The 22,043-nt window shown below is 45.4% G+C and overlaps 1 protein-coding gene across 7 annotated transcripts in view; it reads right to left on the bottom strand.

Moving 5' to 3' along the window:
• MAD1L1 (mitotic arrest deficient 1 like 1) overlaps nt 1-22,043 on the bottom strand; it is a 473,404-nt gene that overhangs the window by 153,795 nt on the left and 297,566 nt on the right. For all 7 annotated transcript variants that reach the window (XM_003795495.3, XM_012808713.2, XM_023516517.1 and 4 more), the window contains 2 exons: nt 15,459-15,547; nt 2,010-2,100 (listed from right to left, as the gene is read on the bottom strand). In XM_003795495.3, the coding sequence (XP_003795543.1) occupies nt 2,010-2,100; nt 15,459-15,547 (180 nt within the window). The remainder of the gene's footprint in view (nt 1-2,009; nt 2,101-15,458; nt 15,548-22,043) is intronic.

The raw sequence follows: 22,043 nt of genomic DNA, 5'->3' as shown, positions 1-22,043 counted from the left end.
TCAAACCAGTAAGTATATTCTTTTTCACTCCTTTTTTTGATCAACATAATGTAAATGTGCCGTCAAAGTTTAACTATAGGTTCAAATGTGCTGTGAGATTAAAAAGGTTGAAAACCGTTGCTCATGGAGCATGAGCTTGTCCTCACTCATAGGCTAACTTTGGTCCTTACTTTCCCCATTTCTGATTGTGCTTTCTGCAGCTTGGACAGCCTCAGAGGGCCCTGAAATCCCCCACGTGACCAGCTGGGTAGGAGGTCCTATGCCACAGGTAGGCCCCAGAGGCCACTTCCTACCCACTAGCAATGTGAGGAATAACTATGCAGGACCCCTTCCCCCCTGCCCCATGTAAGCGTGCAGACAGCCCAGGACCCTCCAGGAGACCAAGAAAGGACAGTGCCACAGTGGGGGCCACAGAGTGAGTGAGCCTCCTACAAGGCCAGGGAGACCACCTCTCAGGCCTGTCCCCTAGCCAGACACTGCATGAAAACACATGCATAAAACCAGCTCTAAGTGGTAACTGGAGTTTTGTTTCCTCGCCAACCAGCTGTGAACTAATTACAAAAAGTTCTAACTAGTTGAGCCCCTCTCCAAGCATATGTTCCCAATTAAGTCAAACTGCAGCTGATTTTAATCAATCTTCCTTGAAGCAGCTCAACTTGAAGACTCTCCTCCTGCAGAGGAAGAGTGAGCAGGAAGAGAGGGAGAGGATATTTGCATAAGGAACACTCCAGCAGCACTGCTGACATGGCTAGAGGGACCAAATGCTCATGGGGCTTCCTCAGAGCCGCTCCTGCACTGCCTGGAGCCACTCAGTTGCACAGCCCCAGTCCATCCAAAGCCTGGCAGACGCACAGGGCTTTGGGAACTGTCCCATGAGGAGGTTCTGGGGACCTGAGCCAGCACCCCCAGGATGGCTGCACACTCTGCCAATGCTTGCCCAGCAGGTATGGGGTGACAGGGACGAGGCTTTGCTCTCAGTGATGGAAAAGGAGGGACGAGCCTGCAGATGAACATAAGCATTTGAGTACCTGCTATGTAAAGTGCAGCATCTGATCCTCAACAAGGTCCCAGTTTCATTAAGGATATACTGGGGGTTCAGATGCAAAACCCAACATGCCCCAAACCACACCTGGCAGAGGCAGAGACAGGATTCTACTGAGGGCAGTGGGTTCAGACATGGGTCCCCACCTGGCTCAGGGCTGGCTGGCAATGTTCCTGTTTCCAATGTGTTTAAATTGCCTTCAGATCCATTTCAAACACTACCTGGGCTGACTCTCTGATCCAGACTTGTGCTCCAGTTCTTCCATTCTGCTAGAACCAGTCCTTCTGTGTCTTGGTCTTTGTTCCTGTCTGTGAGGTGGGACACGCTCACCTTCTGGCATCATAGATGCTCAGCACCTCCCCCATGTCAGTCCCAGACCTTTGCATACCAAGTGAACAGAAGACTTTATTCCCCACATTGCTAGTGAGGCAGTTCAGGCTCTGCTTGACTCAACACCTGACAAGACATTCAGCATCATGACAGGACACCACTGCCAGCCACTGGGGCAGTGGCCCAACTAAAACACAATGAGAAAAGATTCCAGGAGACCGGCTATGGCCACAGCACCTCACTGTACCACTTCTCCCATTACTAGGAACTGGTAATAAAAAGATATGATTTGCCCCTAAAGGTGCCAAAATAAAACTAGGTAATCTCAAATCTGTGGGTTTCTGCCATGGAATAATTTAGGACAATGAAAAGTAAAGAGAAAGGGAAATAAAAAGAATCAAATAATAGTCCTATATCACAACGGCACAGAGACAGGGATGGGCCTGGGCACACTCAGAACCACCTAGCAGTGCAGGGAAAAGATTAAGCAAGTCATCTAAGCATGAGCAGTAGCCAGAGCATGAGCATGGCAGACTCCAGGGAAGAAGGCAGGCTGCCACATACGCCTTGAGCAGGAAAATGTCTCTGTTCTGCTGGGATCTGGGACACACTTTGCAAGGCTGCTTCCAGCACTCACCTGCAGGACACCCCTCTCCAGCTGTACCTCCAGCACCCTCTTCTCCTCTTCCAGGCGATTGCGGTCCCCTTCTAGCTCCTCAATCTTTAACCTGCAAGGAGAGCAAGACTGTGATGAGTCCTCACAGTAGCCTCATGTGTGGAAGCAGAGAGGGGAATGGTGGTTACTGAAATAGAGGAAGGTTTAGTTAGGCAGGAGGAGTAAGTTCAAGGGAGCTACTGTGCAGTGACAGCCATTAATAACAATGTATTGGGTGGCGCCTGTGGCTCAGTGAGTAGGGTGCTGGCCCCATATACCAAGGGTGATGGGTTCAAACCCAATCCTGACAAAACTGCAACAAAAAAAATAGCCGGGCATTGTGGCGGGCACCTGTAGTCCCAGCTACTCAGGAGGCTGAGGCAGGAGAATTGCCTAAGCCCAAGAGCTGGAGGTTGCTGTCAGCTGTGACACTATGGTACTCTACTGAGGGTGACAAAGTAAGACTCTGTCTCTCTTAAAAAAAAAAAGGCAATGTATACTAGAAAATCACTAATAGTAGATTTTAAGTGTTTTTGCACCACAAAAAAATGTGAAGTAATAAAGATATTAATTGGTTTGAACAAGTCATTCCACAATGTATACATATTTCCAAACATCATGTTATACACCATAAATTCATACAATTTTTACTTGTCAATTAAACACTAATAAAAGACTACATGTAAATCTTAAAACTGTGGTATAACCATACAGTGAAATATTGCCTAGTAATTAAAAAAGTAGATCACACCAGGACAGAAGACCACAGGAAACAGAGGTCTTGAACACACTATAAACCAATTAGATCCGCAGGGCATATATACAACACTAGACTATACATTCTTCTCTAGTGTACATGGAATAGTCTCCAGAACAGATCACAGGTTAAACTACAAAAAAAGTCTTAATAATTAAACTTACTAATTTTACAGAAATCAGTAACAGAATGAAATCAGAAAATTCACATATATGTGGGAAGTAAATAACACATGCTTAAATAACCAATGAGTCAAAAAAGAAATTACAAGGAGAGTGTAGAGTATCTGGAGAAAAATAAAGAGGGAAACATACCTATAAATGTCTACAGGTAAATAAATGTAAATTAAAAGGAAAGATCCAAATCAATAACTCAACTGTACACCTGCATCTAGAAAAAGAGAAAATTAAGCTCAAAGCTACCAGACGAAGGGAATACAAAGATTAGAGCGAGATAAGTGAGAGAGAAAAATGTAAAAACAACAGAATATCAACAAAACTAAAAGTTGGTTATTTGAAAGAAAAACAAAATCGTCAAATCATTACCTACAGTGACTAATAAAAAAAGACTCAAGTTATAAAATTCAGAAATGAAAGAGGATGTATTACTGATTTGACAGAAATAAAAAGGATTATGAGAGAATACTATGAACTATGCATAAAACTGCATAAAAGATGAAGTAAGTTTCTACAAATACCCAAACTACAAAAACTGACTCAAGAATTAAAACAAGAAAATCTAAACAGACCTATGACAAATAAGACAGTATAATCGAAAAACTCCCAACAATGCTGGGTGCAGTGGCTCACGCCTGTTATCCTAGCACTCTGGGAGGCCAAGGCAGGTGGACTGCCTGAGCTCACGGGTTCAAAACTAGCCTGAGCCCAAGTGAGATCCCATCTCTGAAAATAGTCAGCTGTTGTTGTGGGCACTTATCCCAGCTACTCGGGAGGCTGAGGCAACAGAATCACTTGAACGTGAGAATTTGAGGTTGCTATGAGCTATGACACCACAGCACTCTACCAAGGGCAACAAAGTGAGACTTGGTCTCAGAAGAAAGAACCTCGCAACAAAGAAGAGAAGTCCATCAGATGACTTCACTGGAGAAGTCTAACAAACATTTAAAGAAAAACATCTGGCCTTCCCCAATTCTTCCAAAAGGTTGAGGAGGGAACGCTTCCTAATTCATTGTAGGGGATCAATATTATATGCTGATGATTAGTAAGCCAAAGATACAAGATAACTTAGAGACCAATAATTATAAATATGAAAATTCTCACCAAGATACTAACAAACTGAACCCAAGCCCTTATTTTTAATTACACACTTGACCAAGGGGGATTTATACCCAGACCACAAAGTTGTTTCAACATACGAAAATTAATCAATGTAATACACATGCTAATAGAATGAAGGCGAACAATCCACATGATCATCTCCACTGAGGCAGAGAAAGCCTTTTTATGAACAACACACTCAACAAACTAGGAATAGAAAGGAATTCACTAAACACAATAAAAGGCATCTTTTGAAAAAAATTATCCACCAAAATTGAGGCTGCTAAGCCAGAAATAATTTGAAAAAGGTTTACTGGAAGCCCAAGGTAAGGACCCACAGGGAAGAAATACCAGCACACATGGGTGAATTCCAAAGTTTGTTACAAGTTGGAAGGGAATCAGTTCCATCGGTTCAACTTTGTCTCACAAAAGACTAGTTGATTTTGGCAGCAAAGCATGCAGGTTGCACTTCACGTAACCTGCTCACACTCAAGACCAATTCATGACCTGGAGCCAGGCATAATGCTAAAATCAACCACAGGCACAACTGAAATAGATCCAGGAACAGGGACCATATTAAGCAATAAGGAGGGCTTGGTTGTGTTGCTATCTAGACTTAACAGCTGGGGACAGCATTGTTGCCTTGCATGACCCGGTTAGCGTTAGGGTTAGACCAAGCCCCATTGCATTTTTCTATGTCCCTCATTGGTTCTTTCTGCCTATAAAGGCTCCCATCCCCAAGCCCAGGGAAGTAGATTTGAGCATTGCCTCCTGTCTCTTTGCTAGTTGACTCACAATAAAGATTATTCTTTTCTCAGAAGCTGGTGCTATAGTGTTGGCTTCTACATGAGTCAGGCAAGCCCACTGCTTGGTAACACAGCAGAGTTTTCCATTTTCATTGGTGGGTAAAATAGAGAGGTTGCAATCACTGGCTTCAGATAACACTATACAGGATAAAATGTTCTACATGCAAGACATTCAGTAAGAGTGCATGATTCAGAAATAAATCAGCAAAATTTCATGATTCAGAAACAAATCAGTATCCTTTTTAGTTACATATTACTCAGTAAATCAATAGTTTGAGGAACGCACACTAAGATGTGCAGGACTCAAAATAAGATAGTTTACATAGGAACAGGATGTAGGCCAGCGATCTTAAGACCTTCCTCAGGCAGTTCATATGGAATTCTGTCAAATATGACCAGAAGTTATCAAACCCACACAGCTGATGTCAATCTCAATGGTGAAAGACTGAAAGTTTTCCCCCTAAGATCAGGAACAAGACAAGAAGGCTTTCATGACTTCCATCCAACCTAGCCAGACCAATTGGCCAAGAAAAAGGAAAAAAGACATCAAAATGTAAAAAGAAGTAAAAATACCCCTATTTACAGATGCTACAATAAAGAAAACCCTGAAGAATCTGCAAAAAACCTGTTACAGTCAATAAACAAATTTGGCAACCTCTCCAGATATAAAATCAACATGCAAATTATCAGTTATATTTCTATATACGTAAGCAATGAACAATCTGAAAAGGAAAATAAGAAAATAATTCCACTTATATTAGCATCAAAAAGAGCAAAATACTTAGGAATAAATTTACCTAAGGAAGTATAAGATTTGTACCCTAAAATCTTCCAAACATTGTTAGAAGAAATAAAAGAAAACCTAAGTAAACATAAAGACATCCATGTTAAAGGATAGGAAGATGTAATATTGTTCAGACATCAAAGGAGTCAAAATCTTGAAAAAGAACAACAAAGTTAGGAGATTCATTATTTCCTGATCTCAAAATTCAAAATTTACTACAAAGCTATGATAATCAAAAAGAAATTGAACCTCTTCTCTCTTTCTCTCCAGGATCATACTCTATGGCTGAGGCTGGAATGCAGTGATGTGATCATAGCTCACTGTAGTCTTGAACTCCAGGGCTCAAGCCATCCTCTTATGTCAGCCTCCAAGTAGCTGGGATCATAAGCATGTGCTACTACACCTGACTACATCTTCATCTTTTTCTTAAGAGTTTAGGATCTTATTCTGTTGCCCAGCTTGGTCTTGAACTCCTGGTCTCAAGCAATCCTCCTGCCTTAGCTGCTGAGTAGCTGGGGTTACAGGTGGAAGCCACTGCACCTGGCTACGAATCAACTCCTACACACATAACAATTTAGATGAATCTCAAAGACATCATGCTGAATAAACGAATCCAGTCTCAAAAGGTTATATATTGTAGGATTTGATTTACAGAACATTCTTGGAAAAAAAAAAATAATAGAGATGGAGAACAGATCAGTGGCTACCAAGAGGTGCAAGTATGTGGGTCTCCCATAGGCTAGATACAATCACTCTTTGAAGAGCATGGGGGACTGAAGTGATGAAACTATTTTGTACCCTGACTATGGGGTGATTAAAATTCACAGAACTCACACCATTAAAAAAATACAATTTTACTATATGATAATTTAAAAGGTAAAAAGTAACAAGTCCCTTACAGGTATGTCCTATACCTTATTGTGGTGGTGATCACATGTTACAAATACATTTGTCAAAACATGACCCTAGCATCTGGTGGGGAGGGGTGGTGGTACAGTGTTTTGTTACTGACATTCTTTAGAACTTCAAGCATGTGGTGACAATAAAACAGACTTATTTCCTTTAGTTGTTATTTTGAACTCTGAAGATCATGCGTGCTCATAACTTGCTCCTGGATGGAGGCCACTGCTGCCCCACCACTGGCAGTCCTCTCACACTGAGCTTTAGGATTACAATGGGTCCATTCTGTTGTTGCAAACTATACCTCAAATAACTTTCTTTAAAAACCTTTGGATTACTACTAGAATCCAGTATGATAATGCAGAGAGTGTACATAGTGCAGTATCTGGCCTACAGTAAGCTGTATTCATGTTGTATTCACAAGATGTCCATCAGAGTTTGTCTTTAATAGCTGAAACTTGAAACTACTCAAGCTCTAAATAGGGTTAATCAAGTATATTATGAAACCAACTATACATCGATACTTATAAAAATACTATAAAAATATAGAAAAGTGTTTCTTAGAATGTAAAGTGGAGAAATAGGATTCAAATGGTATATTTTCCATGTTTTAAAAGATACACAGGAGTTGGGGCACAGCGGTGCATGCCCATAGTCTCAGTTAACTCAGGGGGCAGAGGTAGGAGGATCACTTGAACCCAGGTTTGAGACCAGCCTAAACAAAGTAACGAGTAATGAGATCCAGTCTCAAATATGGATCTCATTACTTGTTACTTTGTTTAGGCTGGTGCGTTAAGTACAAAGTCTCTCAAAATACCACTAAAAAAAAAGAACAAAGGTTTTTCTTACTTTGGGGGGCATATACCTAAAGATAATCAAAGAGGGGACAACATCAAAACACCTTTGGAAGTTGGAAAGCAGATGGATGAACAGCAGATGGCTCCAACAAGTTGAATCCTTGGTCAGCAATGGAAAAGCTGAGAAACTTTTATACCACAAAATCCCTAACATCTCAGGAATGAGCATCACTGGAAGTTATTTCTGGAAGCAGAAAGAAGGTATGGATAAAACTGAAACACTGAAGGACTTCAGGAATTTTTATGAATTCACGAGAATTTGTAGAAAACATACAGGTTGGTTCCACATACTCCTCACCGAACAGCAGCATCAAACCAGAAGAACTGGCACTGGCACAGTCCACTGGGATGGCCGATTTCAGCAGCTCATGTGCAGTTAGTGTACGTCTGCTCCCACACAATATGCTATACATGGAGACGGGTGTGCCCACCACCACCCAGACACACCCGTGCCAGTACCAGAGGGCATTTCCTTGCCACCTTTCTGCAGACACAGGCTCCCCACTCAGCCTTTGGCAGCCTCCTATTTTCTGGAAGATGCTGTGTCAAAGTGATGTTAATTATTCTTTATTCTCCAGGGAAACCATGACCTGGAAACATCTTTCTTAGAAATATTTTGTAATAATTATAACTTCATTTTCTAATGTTTAAGAGACTATTCTGATAATCTGTTGCATCCTGGTTGAGTTTTGGTAGTTAGTGGTTTAGGGGACAATAGTTAATGAAATTATAAGTGCAAAGCTATTCACTGACCTCCATGATACCTGCCAGTGGCTCCAGGATCCATAGTGGTGTCCCCTATTTCATTCCTGATATCAATGATTTATGTCTTATATCTTTTTATATTTATCAATTTTGCTATAGGTTTATCACTTTATTTTTTCCTTCAAAAAATCAGCCTTTAGTTTCAATAATACTTTACTGTTTTTCTCTTTTCAATTTTGTGTTTTTTTGTGCTATTTCCTTCTTTGTGCTTATTCTGGGCTTATTTTGCTCTTCTTTTTCTAAGTTCTTGAGGTTGGAAGGTAAATTAGATACCCTTCTCTTTTTCTCATGTAAACATTTAGTGCTAGAAAGTTCTTGCTCAGCATTGTCTCACAATTCTGACGTGTATGCTGCCACTATCTCAGTTGAATTTACTCTTTCTTTGAGACTTCCTCTTTGACCCATAGGTAATTTAGAAGTGGTGTTAATTTCCAAATGTTTGGCAATTTTTCTGTTGTTTTTCCATTACTGACTTGTAGTTTGAATTCATTATGGTCAGAGAACAGTCTATGAAGTTGAATCCTTCATATTTGTTGAGGTTGCTTTTATGACTCAGATGTGGTCTGTCTTGGTGAATGTTCCAGGTGAACTCAAAAGAGGCATATGTGCTGTGTGTGGTTGGGCAGAGAGCCCCACAGCATTAATTAAGGCCTGTGGTTTGATGGGGACACTCAGTTTCATATCTTTGCTGCCTCTTGGTCTAGTTGTCCTATTGACTGCTGGGATGAATTACAGTTTTCTACTATAAATATGGATTTGCTATTTCTCCATATTCAGTTCTATCCATTTCTGCATCATGAGCTTTGACATTTTGTGGTCTGGCACCTGTACATCTGGTAGTGCCAGACTCAGGGAGCAGAGTGGAGGTTCTGCTACTGGAGTGGCCCTATGGACACTGTCTTGGCAATGTGGAGACAGGTGTGCAAGCTCAGTGCCTCCAGGTCCTGCTGACACCAGGATGGAGAATGATGAGCCTTTCTCATTGCCTCAGTGCTGTGGAAGAGAGAGGGAAGCTTTCAGCTGGGCTTGTGAACTAGGGTCACAGAGGTGGTGGGGTGAGGGCTTAGCTTCTACTCTCAACGAGCCTTGACAGCATAGTGCTGGCTGCTTCTGGAGGCTGGGCCAGGGGGAGCTCCCTGCTCTTCCCAGCTGATGCTATGGGTAGGGATGGGCAAACTACTGCTTGCTGCTTCTATGGGTGAAGGGTAGGAACCTGTGTCGACTGAGTATCTTTGCAAACTACTAGAGAGGAAACAGAAGATCTCTGGCCCTGAGGGCAGAGCCCCCCACTGCAAGAGAGGAACTCAAAGGAGACTGAGAATCTCATGGTGGTGCTGAGGAGCCAGCACCCAGAGCTGGCAGAACAGGCCTATGCCCTACAGACCCGAGTTTTCTCCAAAGGTATACCAGGCCAAGAGAAAAGGCCAGAAGACGATCTGAAGGCTTCCCAGGGAACTAGCCTTGCTAGATCCCAAACCTTTGAGAAAATTTTCCAGAAGTGAGTAATAAGCAAGGCCTAGACCACCAAGACAGGAAAAAGGCAACTTAGAAGGAACAGATTATATGGGGAGAAGAAAACTTCAAAAAGTACCATATTAACATCAAAGAAACAGTGAACATATTGTATTCATAAAACATTGACGGGATGTTTTATATATAAAAAGAGTATTCAGAGAACAAAAAATCTACCAAACTCTCAGGAAACTAAAAGTACGACAGCAGAATAAAGTTAAGAACAGGTTGATAAATTTGAGAAAATATTATAGAAAGTAGAATAAAGGAAAATAGGATCAGAAAGATTAAAAAAGAGAGAGAACTACTCAGGAAGTCTAACATCCAAGTAATAGCAATTTCAGAAAAAAGAAAGAGATAAAACAGAAGAGAAGAAATAATCACTGAACAACAAAGTGAAGACAGCTTTCAGGAACCTAAGGAGAAGCCCCGAGCCCCCAGCACAGCACACAAGGCATACCCAGGCCAAGTGTGTCTTGGTGGAGAAAGAAAGAAGGCTCTTCCAGCTCTTATAGAGGAGACACAGGTCACCTGAGTAGCTCTACTCCACCCGCCCATGGCAGTTAAGAGGATCTGATCTGCTATACACCCTTGGAGCCAGATGGGGACAGGCCATGGTCAAGGGTGGTGGGGGTGGGGGTGCAGCTTGGGAAGTAACAGCATTGTCATAGCACATTCCTACCCAGGCATGGAGCTTACTGACCTTCCCAACAGAGCCCTGCCAACCATGGCCTCCCTGATTCAGCCTCCACACAGAGTCACTGGGGCAGTGGGAGAGGAGGGCACGGGGCAGGGGGAGTACAAGGCCACAGAGGCTCTTAAGTTTTGCCCTGTACATTTTAGTACCTGCCTTGGTAGCTCATGGCCTGACACTCACAGGGCTATGCCCTCTCAAATGGGAGCCTCTGTCTTCCAAGTGCAATCAGCTGCTCAGGCCCACAGACCTGCCCCCTGGCAGAAGGCTGCACATGGTGGAGGGGAAGCCAGCTGGGTTAAAACAGGGCAAGACAAATGTTGGCCCACTGCCCCGCAAGGCCAAACGTCCATGGCAATCTGAGCTGGGGTCCTCAGCAATTAACCAGCCACCTGGGCACTCCCAGGCAGGAACTGTCTTCTTGATCACATATATACAGGGTCATGAGTAGATTTATAATATTTCAGTAGAAATTTTTCAGTGAAAAATAATTTGTTTAAAAGAATATTAAGAATATAACACAGGCCTGGCTATGCAGTCGCTGGAGTGTGGGTGGAGGTCACAGGGCATCTGCACCATCCCCCAAGGAGTAAGGACCCTGTGGGTGTGTGAGGAGTCACCAAGCCATCCCCTGAGGTGGGCTGACATCACTAGTGCCCCCAACACCAAGGTATCCCTCAGCCCCCAGAACTGTGGCTCCCACATGGGCCAGCACTTATAGGACCCAGAAGGCTGTGTAGTGGGAAATGAGGGGGCTCCCAGGAGTGTGACTAACAGGCATTGGCACAGAAACTCGAGTCTCTAGAATCACTAAATCTCTACCAGTTGCTAAATCCAGACATTTAGGATTTGCCAGAGTTGCTATTTGACAGCAGAAAAGCGCAAGCTCAGATTTGTTCCAGTTGAAAGGGCTCTTCAGCAGTTGCCTCTTAAATCTTCACCAATGCTCTTCCCAGGTTTTCTGTGTTGAAAAACAATGCAATGTGATACTTATAATTGATATATAACAAATACATATCTGCCTACCTTTTTATATTTGTTATATATCTTATAAATATATCTATGTAAAAAATACATATGTGTGCAGGTAAGTGCATGTGTATGTGTGTTTATATGCACATGCAGAACCATCCCTGGTTCCTGCAGGCACCCTGGCTACAAGATGACTATGAAGAGCAGGCTGGCCATGGGGCGGTGGTGGGGTGAGGCGGAGGGAGAAGAAAAAGAAGAGTTTAAAAGAAGGAGGTGTCATCCAGAGGTAAGGCTTTCGAGCCCTTGTGTTCTCCCCACCCTCTGATGGCTGCAAGGCAAGGAAAAGGTGCTATGAGACTGCTGGCCCTGACATCACAGCACCTGCTCCAGGTGGGCAGGGGTTTGCAGCTTGCTGAGCCCCTCTCTGTCTCACCAGCCAGAGGGCCAGTGGATTTCCCAGGAAGGAGTATTACCATCAGGCCTGCCCGCTAGGACAATGAGCTATAGAACCCCAATGACACAGCCCTATGAATACTTAATGTGTGTCTGTTTAAGCCCACTGTGGGCTAGGGGCACAGCAGGGAAGCTCCAGAAGGCAGGAGACATGGCCATATTACAGAAGAGCCAGGACTTAGGGGACAAGCGCTAGACTGAAACTGAGGCAGCCCAGGCCATGCCTAGCCAAGCTGAAGCTTGCTTGCAGGCTTGGTCTGGCCTGAGCACCCCTGTCACCCCAAGAAGCTAAGGAGTGGGAAAATGAATCCCCATTTTCCACCCCTAAGCCCTAATTGTATCCCTTACAAAAAGCCAAGTCATCTGGTCTCTGTGTCAGTGCACACTTCATGGCCTCACGCAGGGACCCCAGCAGACTCGGCAGCTCCCAAGTGGGGCCTGGCAAGGTGGGCAGCCAAGCACAGTCATGCCCAGTGTCAGCCCCAGCTCTTAGCTGCCCCCTTACAAGGTGGAGGACTTGAGGGCTGAGGGTGACCTGCCGGCCCCTCCCAGCAAAGCCTTCTAAACAAGCACTGACCTGATTTCTTTTAATTAGCCACAAAGGCTCTTCTTTCTACAGCTGCACTCTCTAAACGAGATGGTGGGGATGAGACACTTTGATCATGATATAAAAGATATTGATGATAAAGGCCTTTTTTAAATTGTAAAAATAAATAAATCTAAAGCGTGCCAGGCCACACAAATCTGACACATGCCTGGCCTTGCTACCATCAGCAATAGACAAGACTCCAGGTATTAAAAGCCCTGGCAGGCTCGGCGCCTGTGGCTCAAGTGGCTAAGGCGCCAGCCACATACACCTAAGGTGGCGGGTTTGAATCCAGCCCGGGCCCGCCAAACAACAATAATGGCTGCAACCAAAAAATAGCCAGGCATTGTGGCAGGGGTCTGTGGTCCCAGCTACTTGGGAGGCTGAGGCAGGAGACTCACTTGAGCCCAGGAGTTGGAGGTTGCTGTGAGCAGTGAAGCCATGGCACTCTACCCACGGGCTCAGCTGGAGGCTCTGTCTCAAAAAAAAAAAAAAAGCCCTGGCAGAAACAATGCCTGACTCTGTGAGGACAGCTGAGAAGCATGCTGCTGGGCCCTACAACTGGGGGTGGTGCAGGTGGATGGGGACCCAGGAGCAGCCAGTCTTCAGCATCCTCAGCTGACGCCCTGACACCTGGGGGCTGCACCTACTGACTTTCCAAATTTCACCACCCTACTCCACTGCTTTGCCACACAATCTCACAAGGCTACCTGCCTTCCGTGGTATCCAGGACCACACAGTTGGGTACACACTACACCTGCCTGCCAGCCCAACAAAATGCTCTACCACACAGAGCCTCCTCCCAATGCCCGCCACACCCTTGGATGCCTCCTCAGGGATGGCAGTGTGCAGCCCTTCCTGGGCCCTCCCTGCTCTGGCAGCAGACACACATTGGAGGCTGTCTGCCCCTTCTCCAGCCTTGGCCTTGCAACTCTGCCCCACCTGGATAGCCATTTGCTGCTCCTCAGAGCCTACTCACATGCTGCCTGCTTATGAGGCCTACAGCTCTCCCTCTGTGCTGTGAGCATCTTTATCCCAGGACTAGGGTGGCTTCCCCGTGTTGGGGTATGTGCGGGAGGTTTCACTCATCTCTGCATGGCTACAGCTAACCTCAGCTCACAGGTGGCAATCTCACAGCAAATGGCTCAATTAAAACTTGGCTGGGGGATAGATGTCTGCCCCTCCCAAGTTCCTCTTCCCTCTGCCCAATCTGGCAGCCAGTGAGGCTAAAGCTGCAAATCTGACCATGTGCTCCTCAACCTCACAACTTCACATTTTCATAGGAAAATGACTAAAACCCTCCCCATGATCCATGCCTATTCTCCAGCTGCCATGCCACTCTGTCCCTTTGACAGCATGGCCCATCCTCCCACACCCACCCTTTCACACAGCTCCCAGCCCCACCCAATTAACCAGAGTCTTCGCACAGATGCACTTCCTGGGAGAGCCTCTCCTAACGCTCAATGCCACCCACTCCTGTGGACTCTGCTATGCAGCTCTCAGCCTGTAATTATACAGCCACGATCCTACAGTCCCCATCACATGGTGAATGAATGAAGGCAGAGAACATGTGTCTGTGCTCACCAGTCTGCAGACTCTGTGCTCGACCCTGGGTGTGCCCCTAGCACGCAGCATCTGAATTGAACTGCTGACTAAAAGCAAAACAAACATCTCAGAACCTCACAGGCCCCTCAAAAGGCTATTTCTAATGTCTTGGTCCATGCATAAGATACTTTGGAGAAAACCTCAAAGCTAGAAGAGACCAGAGCTGCCATCTGCCAGACACCTGCTGAGTGAGGACCAGACTAAGCAGTCAAGTACCTGGTCTTGCTTTGCTCCTACATCCCTTCAGAGTCCGGGCTGCCTGGCCTTGATTGATGGGAAACAGACACGTTGGAGGTGAGCCTAACATAGCCGAAGCCACTTCATCAACAGGGCCAGGGCTTGGCCTGGTCTGCCAGGACTAAAGCCTGTTGTCTAAGCTGCTGTGTGGCCCAGGAGGGCTACTCTCCTTCCATCTTTGCACCTCCATGGGTCCATCCTGTGCCCATTGGAGATGTCTGGGCCCACACAGCCCATCTCCTCTGAACCACAAGGAGAAACTCCAGACACTCAGCGCCTGACTTGTCTCAGATGCTCAGGGCAGAGATGGCTATTGCACTGATGCCCTTGGAGCCACATGCTGCCCTGCCACACTTGGTCTGCATCCACAGCCACCACTTCTATGAGAGGTTCCAGTAGAACATGGGTGAAGTGCCAATAGCCACTTCAACCACAAGTTGAAATGCAGGGCTAACCTGGCAAGGAGGGTGAGCCAGGAGCTCTGCCCACAGCTTCTCCAGAAGTCTCCTACCTATGTTATTTGATGTGTCTCCGTGGCAGAAGGAAGCATGAAGATCCCCAGGAAAAAGGCTGTCCCGCTCTCTCCCCACCTTTCTCCTCTGCGCGCTCTCTCTCTCTCTTCTCTTCTCTTATTTCTCCTCCTTGGTGCTACCCTGCAGCCTCCCTCCCCCACCAATAAAGACCTTTGTACAAGCAAAAAAAAAAAAAAAAGGCTGTCCCTTGGCCCCTCTCACCCAGTGCTGGATGTTGGGAAGGAACAGAGACAATAGGACATGTTGAGGCAAGGGCAGTGGTGGAGAATAGCAGCTTGCCTCATGGCATGGACTAATGGCTCCACTAGAGGTCTGGCCTGGCCGCTGCCTTTGTGAGTGACTGTCTTCTGAACACGCTTGCTGTGAACCTCCCAACCACCATGGCCATGGACCCTCCGCTGCCCCTAGCCTGTGTCACTGCTTTGCTGGCAATGAAGGCAAATCCCACCAGATAGCCCTAGGACAGGGGCTCTGCACTTTGCCTACATGCTAGGAACAACGGTCTTTGCACAAAGAAACCTAAGTGGATGAAATGTGATTTAAAAGAAAACACCTTCCAGGAAGGCAATATTGGAAGAGATTCCAACAGGCTCCAGCTGTTAACAAAGTATGAAAGGGAACAAGGTGTCAAGGCTACAGGTCCAGAGTGGGGCAGGAGGTCTATTTATACCCTCACCCCACCTCGGGACATACCTGAGCGAGTCTACCTCCTCTCTGGAGAACAGGAAACTCTGCTCAGCAGAGTTCGACTGGGATTGCAGCATCTTCAGCTCCATCTCCAGCTACAAGGAAACAGGACAATGTGTCAGCCAGATGCAGGGAGCTAGAGGCTACTGAAAACCTTAGCCCTAGCCCTGCCCATGCCCAAGAGCAGCCAAGCTACAAAGCATCAGACTTGTGCAAACACAAATCTCCTCTGGGGGCTTCTGTCTCCAAAGTAGCAACTGACTCACATAGTCATTTGGGGCATCAGTGTCCTTGGAGAAGGGGGACAGACACTGCCGAGAACATACTCTTACTGTACCATCGCTTTAATGGTACAATATTTTAATTATTTTGCTACTTCAAATTTCTCTATAGATTGGCATGAGGAGCTGACATGGCCCAGGAGGAAATGAAGAACTTCAAATCTGGGTAGGAGAGGCCGAATCAGACCACAGGCCTGAGGAGAAGAGGGTCAAGGACACACATGGCAGACAGGGCGTTGTTGGCAGAGGGGCTACATAGGCTTGGGCTACATGGGCAACAGCCCCAGGCTCTGGTGCGGCAGATTTGCCAAGAGCAGCCTCTCGTCATTTCCAGTATCCCAGGGCCCTTCCCTCCACCCAGGTACTCTTAAATGCCAACACCACTAAGGCCCCACCAGCCACTGCAGGCTTAGTGTCCTTGGACTAGGTTCTGGTTGGCATCGGGCCAGTCCTCAGGTCCTCCCCTCATGGTCACTGAGGCCATAAGCCCTGTTTGCTGGCCAGAAGACAAGAGATTAGCAAATTCACAGGGGCCACAGGGAGGACCCTAGCATCACCATGCTCTCTCTGCCACTTGCTGTTTTTGCAACCTCGGGGATGTAACATCACCTCTCTGATCCTGGGATTCCACTTCCAAAATGGCGGTAAATTAAGTTACTAAGTACAAATAGCCTGTGGGGAGGCATCTGCAGACCCACACCATAGACTTCCTGCTCCCTTGCAGGGCCTGGCCTGCCCTGCTTCTTCCTCCCCACCACTTGAGCAGCCTCCAGAGCTTACTGCCTCTCTCCCTCACCCTGTCCTAATGTGGAGCTTTTGGGCACAAGATGCTTATCTCCTCCCCAACTCCTGCCCCAGGGTGAGCAGGAAGCCACTGCAGCTCTGGAACCTGAAGTGGGACAGGAAGCAAGCAGAGAAATGCACCCTAGGGACAGCTTCCAAGAAGCTTCCAGCCTAGCATGGTTCAAACATTCCCTGCTCTAGACGTCTCCCCCACAAAGCCTTCAACTCTCCATAGGTGAATGTAGCTCCTCCCTTAGGTCCCTTTCCATGTCCTGTCCTGGACTGTGAGGCAGCTACAGGCTGAACTGGATAGAACCGTCCTCTACTCCCTCACTCTGTGCAGTGCTGTCAGTCGCAAAGGGCTGACTCACAGACAGAACCTGGCAGGCTCAGGCAGGTAACCTGCCTGCCCCCCAGCCCAAGTCAGAACTTGACTCAAACCAGACCCATCTATCCCAAACTCAGCTCATCCCTCACCCAAGGAGGTAGAAAGAAGACCTGGGAAAAGGTGTGTGCAGCATGGACTCAAGAGAAGAGAGTAGGTAGCAGGGGGTAGAACAAACCTACATAGCACCCTCCAAGCATGGCCAGTGATCACTGGGGCAGCCACACCGTCTCCCAGCAGCCTGAGGAAGAAAGCAGCCCCTCAGGCTGGGGGTTGACAGGGGCCTAAGAGGAGAGTGAATGAAAATGTGCTGTGTGCAGCGTACACATGGCATTAGCACGTGACCCAGGCTGACTCAAGCCTTCAGGAAATAAGCAAGCCTTTGGCCATGCTGAGCCAGTCCAAGGAAGACACTAACCCACAGGCAGGAGTACTCAGCTCCGCCACCTCCTGCAGCCTGGACCTGCTGAAACAGCTGCCACACAATCCATGGCTAGGCACTGGCCATACGTATAAATAGGCTCTGACAGGAGCCCTGCGAGGCTGTACCCCTGAAGTCTGTTGTAGAACCTGTATGGTATCTGGGTGGCCATATAGAGTCTATATGGTATCTGGGTGGCCAGAGAGGGGCAAAGGACAGCTTGGGACAGCTGCCAACCTGCTGTCATCCTGGGGTAGACAATGGTGGCCATGGCAAGGACCAGGTGCAACAGAAGCCCAGCTCAGCTCTGTTTATTCCCTAATGGGTATCACAGCACTCAGGCCCTCTGGGCCCTGCCCTCACAAGGTCTCAGACCAGGCTGGTTAGTATGTGAGGGTGAGCACCTCAGGCTAGAAAATGGTAGCTTAAGGAGGATAACTGTGTGGGTCTCCACAAAGCCGTGTACTCTGAAAGAATCTGGTTTTCTCTTGCTATCACTAGCAGATGACCCGTGGAGAAGTGTATACCCCAGATACTCTCCTGGGGTCACCACATTCCCCTGGCCACTCACAACTCTCAGAGTCTGCACGATGGATGATAGACCTGTCACATTTCCCCCACCTTGTCCCACCAGGCCTCCATGAGTATGCTCTGCCTGCTTTTTCCTTCTTCCCACTCAAGAGAATCATGTTTTCTCTGTCCCAGCAGAAAGTCATGTCCTTTGGGGGCCCAGGGGGCCCATGTGAGCTCTGAGGGCACCCAGTAAGCGTCCTCAGGGCACTAATCCTGGGTCTCATCCCTATGGATTCAAGGATGGTTCATCTCCCATGCTGGGCTACAGGCCCAAGGGAGAGCAGAACCCTCTGCTATCTGCCCCATGTATTGAGTGCCCCTGCCGGGACAGGCACTCGGCCCCTTCTCACTGGGCAGAGGCAGCACCATGTGAGGGGCAGGAGTATGCCAGAGCTGGAGCTATAGGAAGGCAGACTCTCACTTCCACTGGGCCCCATGGCTCTGACTGAAGATGCTCGCCTGGGGTAACCCCTAATCCTGTACAGATTTGGGTTCCTAGGCCCACTCATATGAATCTCAAATTCCAGTGGTTGTTTTCTGACTCTCTCACAGATGGTCAGGCACAATGAGTGGCCCCAGAGATCTCCAGGTGAGGACAGACACAGGTGGTCGACCCTCCCTGTGTGCAGACTTCCCAGAAAGGCACAGCTGCCAAGAGGTAGCCTAACAGTAAGAACACAGACTCACCCAGCTGTGGGCACCTGGAGAGAGTATCAGCCATAGGGACATTTAAGAAAGAAAAGAAACCCCAAACGCAAACACCCTTGAATGAATCTTTTCTCACAAAAGCCACAAACCAAGTATTATCTCAATCAATGCTACCAGATGTAAGAAAGAACAGAACATGCATATTCATTGGACTCTAACAAGCCCCTAACAGGCCAATGAGCACATGACAGCTTGTAAAGGGGCTGACCTGTATGGATACAGAGCAGCCAGGAGCCTACGTAACACCCAAATAGGCCCAGACCAGAGGATGGCAGGAAGGTCCTGACCATGCCCTGGAGTTGGCCTAGAGCAGCCCTGGAGTGTGAACGATGCTGGTGGTCTGCATGGAGGATGAAAGACAAGGACAGCAGGCATTGCCTGTGTGGTAGGGCCTGAAACCTGCCCCAGGTTCCCTTCCCAGGCCTCCCAAGTACCTGAAGACTGCTAGGTCTGCAACTCAACTCCACCAAAACCAAAACAAAACAAAAACGCCTTCCAAGGACTGAGATTACATTAGATTTAAGAACTAGTACTGTGGCTGGGCACAGTGGCTTTGCCTGTAATCCTAGCACTCTGGGAGGTTGAGGTGGATGGATTACCAGAGCTCAGGAGTTCTAGATCAGCCTGAGCAAAAGTGAGACCCTATCTCTACTAAATAAACAAAAACTAGATGGGTGTTGTGGCAGGTGCCTGTAGTCCCAGCTACTTAGGAGGCTGAGACATAGAACATCCTGGCACTTTACCCAAGGTACAGAGTTAGACTTCGTCTCAAAAAAAAAAAAAAAAAGACTAGCGCTGGGAAGAGTCTCCATCTGCAGAGGCTGGCTCCTTGGCAAGGACACTGTGTCGTTCCACTTGCACCTCATCTTTTGTGATGTTGGAATACTAAAAGTTTCCTTCACAACATTTTGCATGTTGCCTAAAGGTTTTGGTCTTGGGTATTTTATTATCTTTTCATTGCTGCTATCACTGGGGGTATTTTCTTCTGTTATCTAACTTACTTTTGTAGGTTAAACACTTTGTTTCCCACCTGTCCTAGGTTCAGGCTGACTGTGGCAGTTTTTAATTGATTCCCTGGGTACCTGATCCTATTAGTCCCTGCCCCCCGCCAAGACTTAGTCTCTGATTTCATTCCCCATCTGTGATGACCGAATCTCCAGAATAATAGAAAATGGTGCTTGTGATACTGGACATCCTTAGGGTGTCAGTGGCTCCCAGAACTGAATCAAACAGTTATTTATGGTAGGTCAACTTTGGGTTGAAATAGATATATTTTATTATGCTGAGAAATTACCCATTTTTCACCTTTTATTAAGAGTTTTAATTCAAGATTGAATGTTGGATTTTTGTCAAATGCCCTTTCAGCAACTATGGAAAGGCTAGTCCATAAAGTGAAATCCTAAAATCAAGACAACAGGCTGGTCCTAGAATAAAACCTCCCCCATACAGCACAACACACTTCCATGTGCTGTTGAAATTCATTCCCAATATGTCAACACAGACACTCCCTACATCACCCACCTGGATTTTGCTGAGTATGTCTATACTTTGAAGATCTGGTAGAATTTGTGTGGATCAATCAAATTTGTGACAACTTTATTCTATAATTATTATTCTGCTTAAAATTTCTCTCTTTTGGAGTATTGATAGATTATATTTTCCTAAAAATTATTCCCTTCACACAGACTTTTAAATTTACTTAAATGAAGTTGTGATATAATTCTTAATTATTTTCATAGAATTCAGGTAGACCTTAATTCTTTTTAGATTTTTTTTTAATTTTTGCTTTTATTTACTTTCTTTCGCACTGAGGTACATTTTATACACAGTAAAGTGTCAGATTCTAATGTGTACTGCCTGGTACACACGTTGACACCACATAAAACCACTATCGAGGTCAAGACAGAATTCTCAGCACTCATGAGAGCTCTCTCATGCTCCCTCTTCCAGTCAAGAATGCCAAGGTAATTAGTCTTATTTCTTATTTGGGGTGGCAATGTTTTCTATTAATTTTTAATTAGAATTGTTAATAATTCATGTTTTATTGGTTTTATTTCAAATAATAGGTATTTTTGCCTTATTTTTATTTATTTATTTATTTTTTATTAAATCATAGTTGTGCACATTAATACTATCATGGGGTACAGTGTGTTGTTTCTATATACAATTTGAAATATTTTTATCCAATTGGTTAACATATCCTTCATGTCATTCTCATAGTTGTTGTGTTAAGACATTTACATTCCACATTTAGAAAAATTCACATGTACCCTTATAGGATAAATCTTAGGCGTGATACCAGCAATCCCCCTCCCTCTACCCATCCTGCCCCCTCCCCTCCCCTCCCTCTCCCCTTTCCCGGTATTCTTGGGCTAAAATTGGGTTATAGCTTTCCTATGATAGCTAAAAATTAGTTTCATAATAGGGTTGAGTACACAGGATACTTTTTCTTCCATTTTTGAGATACTTTGCTAAGAAGATTTTCCAGCTCCATCCATGTAAACATGAAGGAGGTAAAGTCTCCATCTTTCTTTATGGCTGCATAGTATTCCATGGTGCACCTATACCACAATTTATTGATCCATTGCCTTATTTATTATTTCTACCATTTTCACTTTCCTATTACCTTCTCCTTTGATCTTTACAAATTCCTACCTTTTGTTTTACTATGGCTTATTTTATTTTCAATCTCTGACTTCTTGAGCCAAAGGTTTAATCCATATATATTCATGCTTTCTTGTTCAATAAGTATTTAAACTTATATCTTTTACATCTTACACACAGTAAAGTGTTTTCATTAAAGTTATTAATGAAACGTTACATCAAAACAACAGGCTGGTCCTAGAATAAAACCTCCCCCATACAGCACAACACACTTCCACATACTATTGAAATTCATTCCCAATGTGTCAACACAGACACTCCCTACATCACCCACTTTTAGCCAAAGGTTTAATTCATATATATTCATGCTTTCTTGTTCAATGATATAAGTATTTAAACTTATATCTTTTATACCTTACACACAGTAAAGTGTTTTCATTAAAATTATTCTCTATGTTACAGAGAAGTGTTTTCATTAAAATTATTTTCTAGATTTTCTGTGCTTTTGAATTATATTTATTCTTTGAACCAAAAGTTTAAGATAGAGTGCTTTGTTCTGTTTTTTTGTTTTTGTTTTGTTTTGTGTTTTAATGTCCAAATGTTAGAAGCTTTTTCTTGTTCTGGTTTTCTTCTTCCTTTTTTCTGAGACAGAATTTCACTATGTCATACTCAGTAGAGTGCTATGGTGTCACAGCTCATAGCAACCTCCAACTCTTGGACTTCAACCTCCCAAGTAGCTGGGACTACAGGCACCTGATTTTCTTCCTCATTTAAAATTTTATCACATCACAAGGGCAGCGCCTGTGGCTCAGAGGAGTAGGGTGCTGGCCCCATAT

The sequence above is a fragment of the Otolemur garnettii genome, unplaced genomic scaffold (assembly GCF_000181295.1).
Source record: "Otolemur garnettii isolate 467f Iridium unplaced genomic scaffold, OtoGar3 scaffold00092, whole genome shotgun sequence".
In the NCBI taxonomy this organism is placed as follows: domain Eukaryota; kingdom Metazoa; phylum Chordata; class Mammalia; order Primates; family Galagidae; genus Otolemur; species Otolemur garnettii.
The sequence above is the reverse complement of the archived record's forward strand: the minus strand, read 5'-3'. Positions and strand labels throughout refer to the sequence as shown.